General features: G+C 47.6%; 2 protein-coding genes and 1 long non-coding RNA gene across 6 annotated transcripts in view; 2 read left to right on the top strand and 1 right to left on the bottom strand.

The window, feature by feature from the left end:
- The window catches only part of IGSF3 (immunoglobulin superfamily member 3), a 93,246-nt gene extending 85,546 nt beyond the window's left edge, over window positions 1–7,700 (top strand). For all 3 annotated transcript variants that reach the window (XM_063624657.1, XM_063624656.1, XM_063624654.1), the window contains 2 exons: window positions 2,239–2,727; window positions 4,556–7,700. In XM_063624657.1, coding sequence (XP_063480727.1) covers window positions 2,239–2,727; window positions 4,556–4,806 — 740 coding nt within the window. In that variant the 3' untranslated portion in view covers window positions 4,807–7,700. The remainder of the gene's footprint in view (window positions 1–2,238; window positions 2,728–4,555) is intronic.
- LOC134733848 (uncharacterized) lies at window positions 7,693–12,375 on the bottom strand. Its single transcript, XR_010117390.1, has 6 exons — window positions 12,334–12,375; window positions 12,153–12,247; window positions 11,931–12,041; window positions 10,963–11,264; window positions 9,945–10,129; window positions 7,693–8,294 (listed from the first exon to the last, which is right to left on the bottom strand). It is a non-coding gene; the product is annotated as an uncharacterized lncRNA (long non-coding RNA).
- Window positions 10,989–14,479, top strand: part of CD58 (CD58 molecule) — a 59,387-nt gene continuing 55,896 nt past the window's right edge. For both annotated transcript variants that reach the window (XM_063624682.1, XM_063624681.1), the window contains exon 1: window positions 10,989–11,113. In XM_063624682.1, coding sequence (XP_063480752.1) covers window positions 11,044–11,113 — 70 coding nt within the window. In that variant the 5' untranslated portion in view covers window positions 10,989–11,043. The remainder of the gene's footprint in view (window positions 11,114–14,479) is intronic.

Genomic DNA, 14,479 nt, shown 5'->3' with positions numbered 1-14,479 from the left:
ACTTGTATTGAGTCATTTATGCAGACAAGGCATTTGGAGGGGCCAAGAAAAATGTTAAGTGGTTAGAAGAGAAGAAAGCAAAGGGAGAGTGAAGAGGGAGGAGGTGTTTCTGAGGAGCTCAATGGCTGATAGTCTCTGGCCATCTTGCCCCTGGCCATGGTAAGTTCCATTGCACATCACCCAGGGCCACCTCCCTTGACACCTTAGCCAGTCACCAGGAGCGTGGGGATACTATGTTAGACTCTGGAGGAGAAAAGCATGGGGCGGGGGGCTCCCCTTGGTCTCTAGTAGGGCTCTCTAATGGCCTTGGAGTTACAACTGAGGAGTTGAGTGAGTTTGAGTTACCTGTGAACTGATTGAATAGTCCCCACCCGGCCATTTTCTGTTCTCAAGCATGTTCTTGTCCCTGAGAAAGCTGGGCCTGCCACCTGTAGCTGGTTACTGGGCCCTCCTGTGCCAGCAGTGCACACTGAGATTCCAGATGGGTGCAGGAGGTGGATGCAGAGGGGCTTGGCAGAGCCCCCACAAGAGCAATGAGAAGCCCAGCTCTGTGTTCACCTGTGAGCGACACTAAGCCAATTCATTGAAAGCCCAGGACAATACTTGGAAAGTGCTCCTGTTTGGTCTTCATCCAAGTAGGATCTGATTTGGTATCTCTACTTCGGTTTATATTACATTGGCACCTTTCATGAACATCTCATAAGCAGAGCCAAAGGGAGGTCTTTTAGGAGTTAGGGAGTGAATTATTTGTTTAGAACATATCACAGTGAGCCAAAAAAAAAAAAAAAAAAAAAAAAAAGACAGCAAAACAGATTCAAGTCTGTTGGCATCTGTGAGATGTGGCTCACCTGCTTGGGGTCCCTCTCTGTGGTTACTCTGTGTCTCCCGCCTAAGCAGGGAGGGCACTTTGCATACATCCTCCTGAGACATCGTGTTCACAGGGAAGGGCCCTTTCAGCCTTGTCGTCTGTTATTTGGCTTTAATCCTTGGAGAGATACTGATCTCCTCGGGTTCACTGTGTTTTAGGCAATAAGCTACATGCACACAGTTTAAATTGAAGTTACTGCATGGGTGTTTTAACTTCCCAGGGCTACCATAACAAATTAGTATAAACTTGATTGTTTAAAACAAAAGAAATTTATTCTCTTACAGTTCTGCAGGCCAGAAGTCCAAAATCAGGATGTCATCATAGCCATGCTCCCCATGAAGGCTCTAGGGCAGAATGCTTCCTGGCCTTTGCCAGTTCCTTGTGGCCCCAGGCATTCCCTGGTTGTGGCTGCTTCACTCCTGTTTGGGCCTCCATCATCATATGTCCACTTTCTCTGTCTTCTCTCCTGTGCTCATAAGGACACTAGTTATCTTAGTCTGCTCAGTTGCCATAACAAAATACTGTAGACTGGTTGGCTTAAACAACAGAAATGTATTTTCCTACAGTCCTAGAGGCTGGAAGTCTGAGGTCAGGGCACCAGCATGGCTAAGTTCTGGTAAGAGCTCTTCTGGCCCGCAGACGGCACCTTCTTGCCGTGTCCTTGAATAGTCTTTCCTCGGTGCATGCACCTGGAGAGAGATCTTCTCTCTTCTTCTTATAAGCCACCAATCTTACTGGATTAGGGTCTCACTCAGCCTTATGACCTCATTTAACTTTAATTACCTCCTAAAAGTCCCACCTCCAGATGTAGTCACATCGTGGGTTACGAATTCAGCATATTAATTTGGAGGGGGACCAATTCAGTTCATAGCACCAGCCACTGGATTTAGGGACCACCCCAATCCAGTAAGACCTCCTCTTTGCTAATTAGATCTGCAAAGTTGCTATTTCCAAATAATCACATTCTGAGGTTCCAGGTGGACATGCATTTTGGAGGAACACTATTCAGCCACTACAAGGGGTTACAGTGAAAATAAACACCCCTTCCCCCCGGGATTCCCGTAAGGAACCACATTACCAGCTTCTTATGAATTCTTACACAGATATTTTATGCAGATATAAATAGATATATATGTCAAAATAAAATATGTTTTCTGCATACAATGACATGGACAGTAACAGTGTTCTGTACTCTAACAATTTTTTTTGGATCAACTTCCACCTGTAGCACTGCCTATGCCTTTTCAATAGGTGCATAATCTGTAGTATGGATGTTACTATCATGAGTTTAGTGGCGGACGTTTAGTTTATTTTGAGCAAATAAATTTAAACAACCCCTTCTCTCTTCTTTGTCCCTTGTCCTTCCCCAGATGCTTCCCTGCAGGTGGACACAGTGGTCCCCAATGCCACGGTCTCTGAGAAGGCAGCTTTCCAGCTGGACTGTAGCATTGTGTCCCGCTCCAGCCAGGACTCCCGCTTCGCTGTGGCCTGGTATTCCCTGAGGACTAAAGCTGGGGGGAAAAGGAGCAGCCCTGGCCTGGAAGGACAGGAAGAGGAAAGGGAGGAGGAGGAGGAGGAGGATGAGGAGGAGGACGACGACGACCCAACAGAGCGGACTGCCCTGCTGAGCGTGGGCCCAGATGCTGTCTTTGGCCCAGAGGGCAGTCCTTGGGAGGGCAGGCTTCGCTTCCAGAGGCTCTCCCCGGTGCTCTACCGGCTCACAGTGCTGCAGGCAAGCCCCCGAGATACAGGCAATTACTCCTGCCATGTGGAGGAGTGGCTGCCCAGCCCTCAGAAGGAATGGTACCGGCTGACGGAGGAGGAGTCGGCCCCCATCGGCATCCGTGTTCTAGATACAAGTGAGTTTCCCAAGTACAGAGGGAGGATGTCACTGTTGGTTCCAACTGTGTCTGGAAGATAAATTTGAGCTTGATTATGGGTTAATAAACAGTTTTCTTAGCTGTTATGGGCATTTATTAGTAGGATATGAGATATGGTAGGATTGGATATACTAGTTCATATAATTGACCCTTGATTACCCATGCAAAAATAGGGATAGAAATTAAAATGATAACATACCATATAATCTTTATAATAAACTCGATGTTCTACTGGATTCAATTTTAGTAATATTTCATTATATTAGTATATTGTTAGGTGTTACTTTGTTATTTTTTAGAATATTGGAACTAGTCTTTAGCGAATTAGCAAGTATATCAGACTCACAAGGGAAAGGGAAAAAAAATGAAGGCTGACTACCTCACTGTCATTATTTCTTTTTGTCCAGTTTCTGGCTCATTGTTATTTTGGAGGGTGCCTTGGAGGTTGAGGTGGATCTTGTATGGTTGGGAGGACAAGCCTAGAAGGGCTGTGATACTAGAGGAGAGCTGAGAGGGGATTTGCAGCTGCCCAGAATGCAGTTTCCATGATCCTGAGGGACTTCCACTATGAACAGAGACTGGGGGAAGTATTGCTGGCCTGAATTATTTGTTGTAACAATGCACTCTTGGTTGGCTTGCCATCAAAACATGGACTACATTAGACTAAAAATGGTGTTATAGTAGAATTAGCCTAGAATGCAGAAAGAAAAAGAATTGCTGGAATTTTCAACTTCTTTTTAGTCAAAACATTTTGCCACATAATCTTGATTTGAGTTTTTAAAGTTTGGGCCACTGTTTTTCTGCCTTGATCACCCCGTGTTCACATTGTATTAGATAGAGCCATATGAAATTGGAGTTTTGCAGGTCAACAGTGGTGGACTATCAGCAGTTTCACACACTTTGGAAATTGAATAAGAGGTAGATTAAATGTTCTTAATAATACTGATGAGCAACAGCTATTCAGTGAAAGGGAAAGCAGGCTGCATCATACACAGACCACCCTGTGATCCACTGAATAACTCACTGCCTCAAAGCGAAAACAAAGCAGTCTAGGCAACATTTTACCTGTCCATTGTGGATGTCCATAATTATTAAGCTTCATCGAGCACAGAGGTCACCCAGCAGCCTTATTTTACAGAGAAATCAGGGGCTCCCAGAGGCTAGGCCCCTGCCAAGGTCTAATGACTTATAGAGCAGCCCTCAACCTGTCTTGGGGCACCTGGTTTATTCTCTTCCATATCCAGCTATAACTAATACTGGGTTCTTTGTGGCCACGGACACACTGTGGACGTTCGTAAGTGGTCCATAATGACATTTAATTGATAACATTAATCAGGTAAGTGTCATTTCTGGTAAAACTGCTCTCAGAAGCTGGCAGGAAGGGATTGTGTCATAATCCCAGAGAAGGAAGTTTGTAGCAGAACCAAGTGCAAAGGGGCATGTAAAATCCAACCATGCAGGAGGCTGCGACTGAACCAGAGCAGCTTCTTCACCATCCTAGATGCAGTTGAGTTCACAGTCAATAAATCATGTTTCATTATGTGGCTTTCCAAGCAGCAATAATGGCTCTCAGTGGAAAATAGAAGCATTGCTTTGTTGGAACGTACAGCCGTAAATTAGGAGAGGTGTTGTGAGAAAAAGAATATAAGGGTCATCTTCCACCATTAGTGGTAGCAGGGGAAAGACAAGGTGGTGTGGGAGTGTCACCAAGGAGCTTCCATTGGGTCAGGTGAGGTATTCAAAAGGAAATGTGAGCAGTCCAGGTTCTCAGCCCTCATTGTCTTGTCTCTCTCATGATCCTTTTCAGGTCCCACCCTCCAGTCCATCATCTGCTCCAACGACGCACTCTTCTACTTCGTCTTCTTCTACCCTTTCCCCATCTTTGGCATTCTTATCATCACCATCCTGCTGGTGCGTTTCAAGAGCCGGAACTCCAGCAAGAACTCTGATGGGAAGAACGGGGTGCCTCTGCTGTGGATCAAAGAGCCACACCTCAACTACTCCCCTACTTGCCTGGAGCCCCCTGTTCTCAGTATCCATCCAGGGGCCATAGACTAAGCGGGTGATGCCCCAGCGGATGTTGGCCACGGAGGAGCTGAGGCTCTCCCTTTCTCTGTGATTGGACAGTTGACAGCACCCAAACTCTGGGGTGCATGTGTGGAAAGTTGTCAGACTTGAAAAGTGTTCCAAGTTCCCAGTCAGTCACAGAGACAGACTGCCTCTCGGTGGCAGTCTTGGTTGGTTAGCTATTTGCGCGCAAATGTTGTGATCCTGCCATTATAGGTTTCTTGTTTCTGTTTTTAGTAACGTAGTGAGTAGCTCCAGGTGCCACATCTACTCACGGATTTATCTAGTATTCTCAGATAGATGTTACAGGGCTTCTTGTTCTTTGTAATGTACTCTTTTTAAATCCCTTTGGTTTACCCTTTTTGGATTCCTTAATGTGGACGAATTTCTCTTACGTACAACTGACAGCAAAAGGAAGGACGAACTTTCTAGTGACAAGGAATCTCTTCCAAGACTTTTTGTTTTTGCACATTTGAAAATGCCACCCATGGATCAAAATATACCCAAACATTTTTTACTTTCTTAACAAGACTTAAGAATTGTATGTAGTGTGGGCAAAATTTGTATGTTGTCTTTTCCCTCAGCTGGAGTTATTGGAACCACTTTGTAGTCAAGACGAAAGCACTGAATTTTGCTTCAAAGAACTGTGTATGTACAAGAGAAATCCTCCATAACCCCGTTAGGAGTAGATGGTGCCCCGCCTATCTGTCAGGGAGGCAAAAAAGCCTCCATCCCATCCTTGCCAAAAAATAAAGAAAACTGTCTTGGAGAATGGGTCAGAAGCCCCAAACGGCACACACTTTCCAAATTAAAGTGGGCAGGGGCTGCTTTCAGCAGCTGCTGACCTGCAGATTTGTCAAAGCCAGTGACTAGAGAAGGAAGGGAGAAAGGCTGGCTGTTGGCTTGCTCTGAGCTGCAAGGATGGTCTGTAACTGATAACTGTCAGCAGGTGGGCCTTTGTCTTCAGTTGCTTTGCCAAACTCTTAAAGGAAAGTGTCCAGTGAACTTGGAAGGGGGTCCCTGAGCTGTACACAGGGCCGAAGCAGCCATGGCAGACACCTGACGGAGGGCACGGGGCTGGCCGACACTGAGTTTGGTGGGACAGTGAGGGGTGGGAGCGGGGCTTCCAGGGCCTGGTGTTGGAGAGTGCAGAGAAATATCTACCTCCCTGGAGGTGTGAAGACTGGGTTTTTCTTCTTCCTTCCAATTAGATTTTCCTTAATGATAGTGATGTCTTCCTTATTCATTCTTCTCTACCTGCCTCTCACCGCCATAAGAATATCAGCCTAGGGGCAGTCCAGACGCAGCCCTTTGTCATCCTTTCTGTTTGCCTAGTCCCAGCAGACTGTGATCACAAGGCATTGTCTGTGGGGTTTTTCCCTTCCCTTTCTTGATCTCTCTTGTGGTTCTAGGTTGTTTGGTTGTTCACTGTTATGGTGGCTTTTTATTTTAACGCCCCTTGAGCCCCATGATGGCTGGTGTCACCCTGTTCTTTTACACTGTTGGGCCAGATGCTTGTCCCTCTTAAGGGCATCATCAGTTGCAGATATTTCCTTTTGCTCACTTGATGAAGATGTTCTTATACCCTTGCTTTCCCATATTTTTCTGGCCAAGCATGCCGTCTCCCTTACTCTGGGAACTTGCATCCTGAATCCCAAGAGGGGGTCACAATTTGGAAAAAGACATCAGGGATTCTGGAACTAAGTCTGATAAGAGATTCCAGTGAAGCCCTGTTCTGAGAATGAGCAGACTGCAGGGGAGGCCATGGGATTCCCCAGGCCAATGTCTGTGCCGATCCTTCAAGGGTCTGCAGGTGTGCAGGTGGCCCGGGCTGCTCGGCAGATACTTTGCTGATTCCCAGCTGAGGGGAGCACAGCGGCGATTGCTCAGCCATTTTCTGACAGACACACAGACCTGCCTTTTCTCCCCCAAATATACCAGTACCCTCCTGTGAGACAGTGTGCAGGCACCACCACCTTAATCCTGCTGTTGCCTGACGTGCTGATTCTCATTTATTATGCTGCATCAACACATTAGAGGTACAGGAATGGCTCAGTCATGAAGAAAGAAGGTCTTTTGCCCCATTTCTTTATTTCAGGGATGTGGGCTTTCAGTGGGAATTTGCTGACTCCTACTTTATAGGCTGAGTCAATGAGGGAAGATGACTGGCGTTTCCTCTGTCTAAATGGGAGGATGCCAGAGGGCTGGCTGGGACTAGGATGTGTAGCTAAGATTTCAGTTTGAATCTGTTCACAGCGATAGAGAAGTAGGTGCTGCATGCAATTAAATATGTAAAGCAATTGCAGGAAATTTGAAAGGAAAAAAAGAAACCGAAGCCAGTATTTTAATAATTGCTTTTTCTGTGTATTTTGTATTGGGCTGGGGGATAGCATCAAAGGTTGAACTTTTCGAGCTTTCTATGAAAAACCCCAGGACCTTCTTCCTTTGGCCATTTCTATGGAAATGCGATGTCAGATGGATGGTAATGGTGCCCTCCAGTGGCTTTGAGACCTCATTGCGCATTGTCTACTGGAGCTTTAGTCTTCTGAGACGGAGGAAAACTGCGGAATACTCTGGATTCATCTATGTCTACAATGTTGCATTTATGAAAAACTACACTGTGCTAGGCGCATTCTAGGACATGAATATGACCACACCCTCTTTCACCGGGTGTTTCTGTAGCAAGTTTTCATGTTCTTTTCAAACAATGGTTTCTCTGCGTTAATTATTGAAGAAAAAAAAAGATGGGGTAAGAAGACTACCCATGCATGATGTAGAGAGCTGTTGATTTGTTTCTGTTTTTTAAAGGAAAACTATTTGTAAGATGTTGCACTAAAACATTTTATATACACTTCAGAGACCTGTAGTAAATTATGTTGAAAATACGGCTGTTTACATTTACTGCAGTCTTCTATCCTTCTTTCCCCTTACTAACCAGCCCCCTTCCTCTGTGGAACTGTGCTGTGGGGCCTACAGTTCTGCCCTTGGCATTGGCCTGCTAGGCTCAAGGTCTGTGAATTGCAGTCTTTATTATTACACCCCATAACCTTCAAATGATAAAAACACCTCTTCCTCAAGACACTTCACTGCCATCTGCTGTAACATATCATAGTAAATAGACACCTCCACCCCGATGATCAAGGCTATGCTACCCCTAGAGCTGTGCAACACACAACACACCTAGCCCCTGAAAGGCAGGTTCAGAATGTAGAGCTTATAACCTGTAGCATTTTTGTTGGGGGGTGGGGCGGGGGTAGAAGCCGGATGAGAAGGAGAGCAGGAACACAGGATGGCCTTCTCTAGGGCCTCTGCAGCAAGTCCACACCATCCTTTTCCAACTATGAAGTGCTGCCCTGGCCATGAAATGCAGCGGGGATTTCCCAGAATGGTAATAAGAGCAGGAGCTGTGCATTCTCGATAAGTGAGACTGCACAGTGCACTGGTCTCTGTTTCCTTTCAGTGTTGGGAGGGGTTTACATCTGCAAATTGAGAAGAATGTTAGAATGATTAAAGCCATAGCAGTGATACGTGATTAGTCAGAACCCATCTATAATTCTTTAAAATTCATAGAATATGCAAAAGGGAACTAGATAGTAAGAAGCAGAGGGAGACACTTCTTTTTTTCTTCTTCTAAGTCCAAGACTTTCAAAAGCTTTCCTGTGTGCTTTCCTCTGCTCCCCAGAACCATCGGCTGCATCCTTATCAACTCCTTGCAGCTGCTGGCTTGGCCAGGAGTTGAAAATGTGACTGCCTCTCCCTTAGGTACCCATAATGGTTCCATGTTAAGTCTTATGTATAATTTTTCCTAATTTTTTTCAAATGTTCTTTTTCTGCCAGGGAATGTTTTAAAAAGGGAAATAGAGCATTATAGAATAAGATTACCCTTCTATGCCCTTTGTGCAAATCTACCCAGTATTTACATAAATGAAGTGAATGTACGTTCCCTCATGAGGCATGCAATGAAAATGACAATTGGCATTTATGCAGGATTGGGGCAGTGTTTTGCTCACTACATTCTGGGATTCCTAAGCTTTGTGGGAGTAGTTCCAAGGGTTTGGCAGAAACGAGAGTCAAGACACCAGAGAGTGGCGTGCTAGGAAGAACAGCCCTGGCCTTTTCAGCAGCCCTCCTTTCTTACTTTCTCATCCATGATGATCTACAGTGACAAGAAGATAAAACTGGACCTTGCAATACTGATCACAGCATGAAAAATACATCGACCCCTCCTTTTGATAGCAGCTTCTCAGTATGGGAACCTTTTTGGCTGCCTGCCTAACGCATTGCAGGTCCAGCATTCCTGAGCTGCTTTTGATTCATAAAATTAATCAGGCATTTGAGGGCTTCTAAAAGTGTTTGATGGACAGCATTTCTCTCAATGAAAGAGCAGGCACTGCTCCTTGGTCAAAGGAGAGTCCAACCAAGGAAGCCTAATGAGTTATTCCTCACCGAATACCTGGAGACCATGACCTGGGGGCGAGGGGCTTCCCCAGCCCCATGTGACTGGGCTGTTCTTTCCTCAGCCCTGCTCTTAAGGGGGTTAACAGCTCTTGCTGGCAGTCCAAATGGCTGCATAGCTGTCAGTCCAAAAGTCCCATTATCATATCCCGCTCCTGTATGAAGGGGTAAGAGTAGAAGCATTGGACATGGCCTCAGTTGGACTCCAAGTTCTGCCCTTTACTGTGTGCCCTGAGTAATTTACCTTCTCCAGGCGTCAGTTTCCTCATTTGCAAAAACAACAGCAGCAGTAAGATTAAGTTAATCCAAGTAATGCACTTCACATAGGGCCTGCTCAATAGATGTTTGCTGTCATGTCACTTCCCAGCTCAAAAACTTTCTGTGGCTCCCCAGTGTCTGAAGGTCTAACCCCATCCTGCCTTTCTAAGTGGGCCTGAGTTCCTACCAGCCCAGGGCAGAGAACACTTGATTTTCCTCACACTGTCCCTGCCTTGTGTTCCCAGTATCTACAGATGGTAGGGAATATCTCGAGATAGCAGGTTTGTGGTAGAGGGCATTGGTCCCAGAAGTTTCACTGATAGAGATACCTTTTAAGATTTTGTGGCTAACATAAGAAATAATTCATGTCTCTTTGCAATATGGTTCAAGTGTCTTGAGTGACTTTGAGTCCTCACCTGGGGACAATGGAGGTGAAGCAGCAAGAAGGCACATTCCCACTCAGTTTCACAACTTGCACCATGTGTTGGTGGTTATTTGGGCAGCGGGGAGTCCTGTTCATGGAAATGGATTCCTGCTCACATAATAACTAAGAGTTCTGTGAACTCCCTCAGCTGGGCAGGGGCAACTCTGGTGCTTCTGTCTGCAAGGGGACAGACAGGGAGGCTGATGTGAGGAGCTGGTTCTGGGAATAGAGTCATTTGTTCTGGGATATAGGGATGTGAGGGGAGGGCCAGCTCAATCCAGGCTGATGAAGAGCGGGGAGAGTGATGAGTGCCTGCCGCAGCTTGGGCTGGATGGATGTGGGGAGGCTGGGCAGTGAGGGAGATGTGGATCTGACAGCTCAGCCTGAGAGAAAGTCCCGGTTGAGATGGGGGAAGAGAGAAAAAGAGGAATCTGAGAAGGGAGAAACCAAAGGCTGGAAATCCCAGCTCCGGGGATAAGGGAGTGTGGGGACGGGGGAAGCCTGCCTCAGGTAACCCTACGTCTACTAACAGTTGTCTAAAATGCTCCCTTTCCTTGTCACGTTTGAGGAAAAGTGGTTCAAAGAGGCCGTCTGATGCGGGATCGCACAGCGCTGAAGGGATGAGGGGCCCCGGGCGCTCCCGCCCGTCCCCCTGCCTCCTCCGGTGGCTCTCTGGGAGCGACAGCCCCGTCCAGCCACGGAAGGGCCTTCAGCACGCCCCAAACGCTAAGGGGAAGCGCGGGAGGTGAGGGAGGAAGGCAAAGAAACCTAGTTTTTAAAACGCAAGCCACTTTCAAGGAAAGAATTTCTTACTTAAAAATAGCGTATGAAATGGCGGCGGAATGACGGGAGGGACCGAGCTGGGGGACTGGACGGCGCCCCGGGGACACAGGAAGGAGGCGCGCAGAGCCGAGCCCAAGAGCGCGCCGGGGGAGTGGAAGCGCGAAGACAAACGCGGCGTCGCGGAGGGTGGGGGAGGAAGGGCCTGGGCGGCCGGGGCGGAGTCCTACTTCAGGCCTCCCGCGTAGGCGGTGCTTGAACTTAGAGCTCCTTGTGGCTGGGCACTTGCGCAGAGGCCGGCCCGACGAGCCATGGTTGCGGGGAGCGACGCGGGGCGGGCCCTGGTGGTCCTCGGCGTGGTCTGCCTGCTGCACTGCTTTGGTGAGTGAAGCCTGCCCCAGGGGCCCTGCGCCGGCCGGCGGGTACTGGGCAGCGCCCAGGCTGGGTGGACGCGCCGGGCTCGAGGCGGCTGCCGATCAGAGACGGGTGGGGACGGGTCGCTGTGGGCCGGGAACAATTCAGCCGTGGGAGCCTTTTCAGGAAGAGAAAGTTGTTATTTCATCGCCAGTGTCCCTCATGGAGTCAGCAAGGAACTGTGGCCTTAGGGAAGGACGGGCTCCGGCCCGCTCGCCTCTCCTGTGGGGCCTGCGCCCCCCCGCCGCCCCCCCCCCCCCCCCCGCCCCAGAGCTCCAGTGACCAAGTTCCTTCCTGAGCCTCCCCAGTAACGTCGCTGAGCGCTTCAGCGGACAGCAAAACTTCTTCCCAGCCGTGAACGCGCCCGGGACGGGGTGCGGGCGCGGATGCCACCTGCTCGAGGGCGACGCCCGCTGTCCTCCCCTAGCCGTGCCATCCCCGCCCGCGCCGCGTCCGCCGTATCAGCAGAGAGGACTTTTCAGAATCGCCCCACAGCGAGGAGCGGGGAGGCAACTAGGAAGCCCAGTCGGCAGCGGCCTCACGTTGGGATTCCTAAGTGGTGCGACTCCTGCTCCTTTTTCCTCCCCTCAAATCCTAAAAACTATTATCAGAACTGGTTCCATCCTCTTCGTGTGTTGTCAGCCAAGTCGTCACAACAACCCCAGGAAATAGGTCCCTTTCTCCCCATTTTGCCTCACCATCCTCCTTCACCCTCCACACACTGGCCCCAGTCAGGCCATAGCCAAACCCGGGGAGTACAGCAGTAACCTCCCAGCGAGTTCACCTGTACTTGAGGGTTTCTCATGGCTGCCTCCTGCACCCCACTGCCAGCCTTCCAGCCCGTCCGTCCGTTTGCTCAGCGTCCACTGCCTGCCCGGGAGGTGCGCGCGTGCATCTATGGAAGACAGCCAAGGGGGAGGGGTTGAGATAGACTCAAAAGTACCTGCACGATCAGATAAAGAAGTCAGTGTTGTAAGAGAGGCCTGGGCTGGGCGTGGTGGCTTACACCTGTCATCCTAGCACTTTGGGAGGCTGAGGCAGGTGGATCACTTGAGGCCAGGAATCGGAGTCCAGCAGGGCCAACACGGTGAAAGATCGGCTCTACAAAAAATACAAAAATTAGCTGAGCGTGGTGGCGCGCATACCTATAGTCCCAGCTACTCGGAAGGCTGAGGTGGGAGAATCACCTGAGTCCCGGAGGCAGAGGATGCAGTGAGCTGTGATTGTGCCACTGAAATCCAGCCTGGGTGACAGAATATGATCCTGTCTCAAAAAAAAAAAAAAAAAAAAAAAAAAAAAAAAAGTGAGCTGTGGGGGTACAGAGGGAAGAAGAAGGCAGTCTCTTTTGTGAAATCAAGTGTCTTTTGTGAAGCAGCCTTCATGGGAGGGAGGATATTTGAGCCCAGCCTTCAAGGACTGGTGATATGCGGACATGTGATAATGTGGGAAAAGATTGCTGAGGGACTCCTTAGGGAGTCTGGATTCTCTGAGCTGAGAGAGCTGCTCCTGGGCCTTACAGGATCAGGACCATGCGCCTGGGAAGAAGAATCTGTTAGCAACAAAGAGGAAGGCTGCAGTCAGGAGGAACTGGAGGCAGGGAGGCCAGAGGGCCAGGGTGGACTACCATCACAGGGCCCAAATAGCTCTGGAGAGTTCATGTGCGGCTGGCTGAGGAAAAGAAGAGATACACACAGGGATTAATTAAATGGATGTGGTAACTCTCCTCCAGGCAAGCTGGTCCCTCATTCCCTGGCACCTTGGGTCACTGAAGCCTGTACCTGTGTTCTCCCTTCCACTGCAAACCCAGTTTGCCTAAGCTGTACCTCCAACAGAAGATTATTTGAACTGTCCCTTCCTGGTAGTCTCTCTCACCTAATTAATGCATTCATTCAGAAGTCATTTGATTCGCAAACATGTATGTATAAACTGCTCTCCATAGGCCTTAAACTAAAGACAAGACTGAATGGGTATATCCCCTTTTGGGGACCCAAGCCTGCCTCATTAGGGAAGCTGCAAATGCAGTGATTAACAGCATCAGCTCTGGGGTCAGATGCCTAGCTTTGGATCCTGGCCCCACTCCTCACCTGAGTCATGAACTTGTGTGAGTTACCTAACTTCTGTTTACTTCAGTACCTTCACTTTTGAAGAGAGCACCACTCACATGAAGGAAAGGAGAATAATAAACCCACTTCATAGAATTACTGGGAACATCAGTCATTTAATAAATATTTACTGAGTGTCAATTACATGTTAAGCACTGCACAATGGACGGGGGATAAAGCAAGGTATGCACAGTTCCCTGCCTTTGTGAAGCTCACCTTATAGTGAGGGAGAGAGACAGTAAGTAAATGAGTAAAAACATGGATGCTGGATGGTGATAAAGTAAACATTTACTAGTATAGAGATGAGTAAAGCAAAGAAAGTGGTGATGGAAGTCGTTAATATTTCAATTTAGAGGGTTTTTTTTGAAATTTTAGAACAATTAAAATCTTTAGGACAGTTGCAAAATTAGTACAGTGAACATTTGCATACTTTCTCCTTGAATCACCAGTCAACTGTCACATTAGTTTTCTTTGTACACACACATCTATTATTTTTGCCAAACCATTTGAGACTTTCAGACCTCATGACACCTCACCTGTAATTCTTCAGCATATGTCTCATAAGAACAAGAGCATTCTCCATCAAGTCACAGAATCATCATAATCTGGAAATGTGGCATTGATACAATACTGTTTCCTGGTAGAGAACCCAGAAGCCAGTCCTGCACCACATACTTCATTTGATAATCATGCCTTTTTAACCCCCTTTAACCTAAAACTGTTGCTTTTTTTTTTTTTTTTTTTTTTTTTAGTACTTTAAGACATCATCATTTTTGAAGTGTCTGGGCTGGTTGCTTTACCGAATGCCGAATGTCCTTTTGGATGTGGATTGCCTGCTCGTTTCCTCATGATCAGATTCTGGTTGTAACTCTTTGTAGCAGGAATACTTCATAATTGTGTTGGGTCCTTCTCAGTGTGTCACATCAGGAAGAGGTGGTCTATTTGTCACATTATTGGAGATGTTAACTTTGACATTTGGTTAAAGTGAAGTTTACCAGATTTCTCCATTGTAGAGGCACCATTTTACCTTTGTAAGTAATAAATGATATGTTACGTGATGTTTTGAGGTTGAGTGAATATCCTGTTCTCCAGCCATTGTTCATTCAGTGGTTTTAGTATCCCTATGGTGATTCTTCCCAGAATCCATTATCACTAAAATATTTTATTTTTTGAGACAGGGTCTCACTGTGTCACCCAGGCTGGAGTACAGGGGTGCTATCACAGCTAACTC

Source organism: Symphalangus syndactylus, chromosome 12 (genome assembly GCF_028878055.3).
Source record: "Symphalangus syndactylus isolate Jambi chromosome 12, NHGRI_mSymSyn1-v2.1_pri, whole genome shotgun sequence".
NCBI lineage: Eukaryota > Metazoa > Chordata > Mammalia > Primates > Hylobatidae > Symphalangus > Symphalangus syndactylus.
This window is presented reverse-complemented; position numbering and strand designations above follow the sequence as displayed.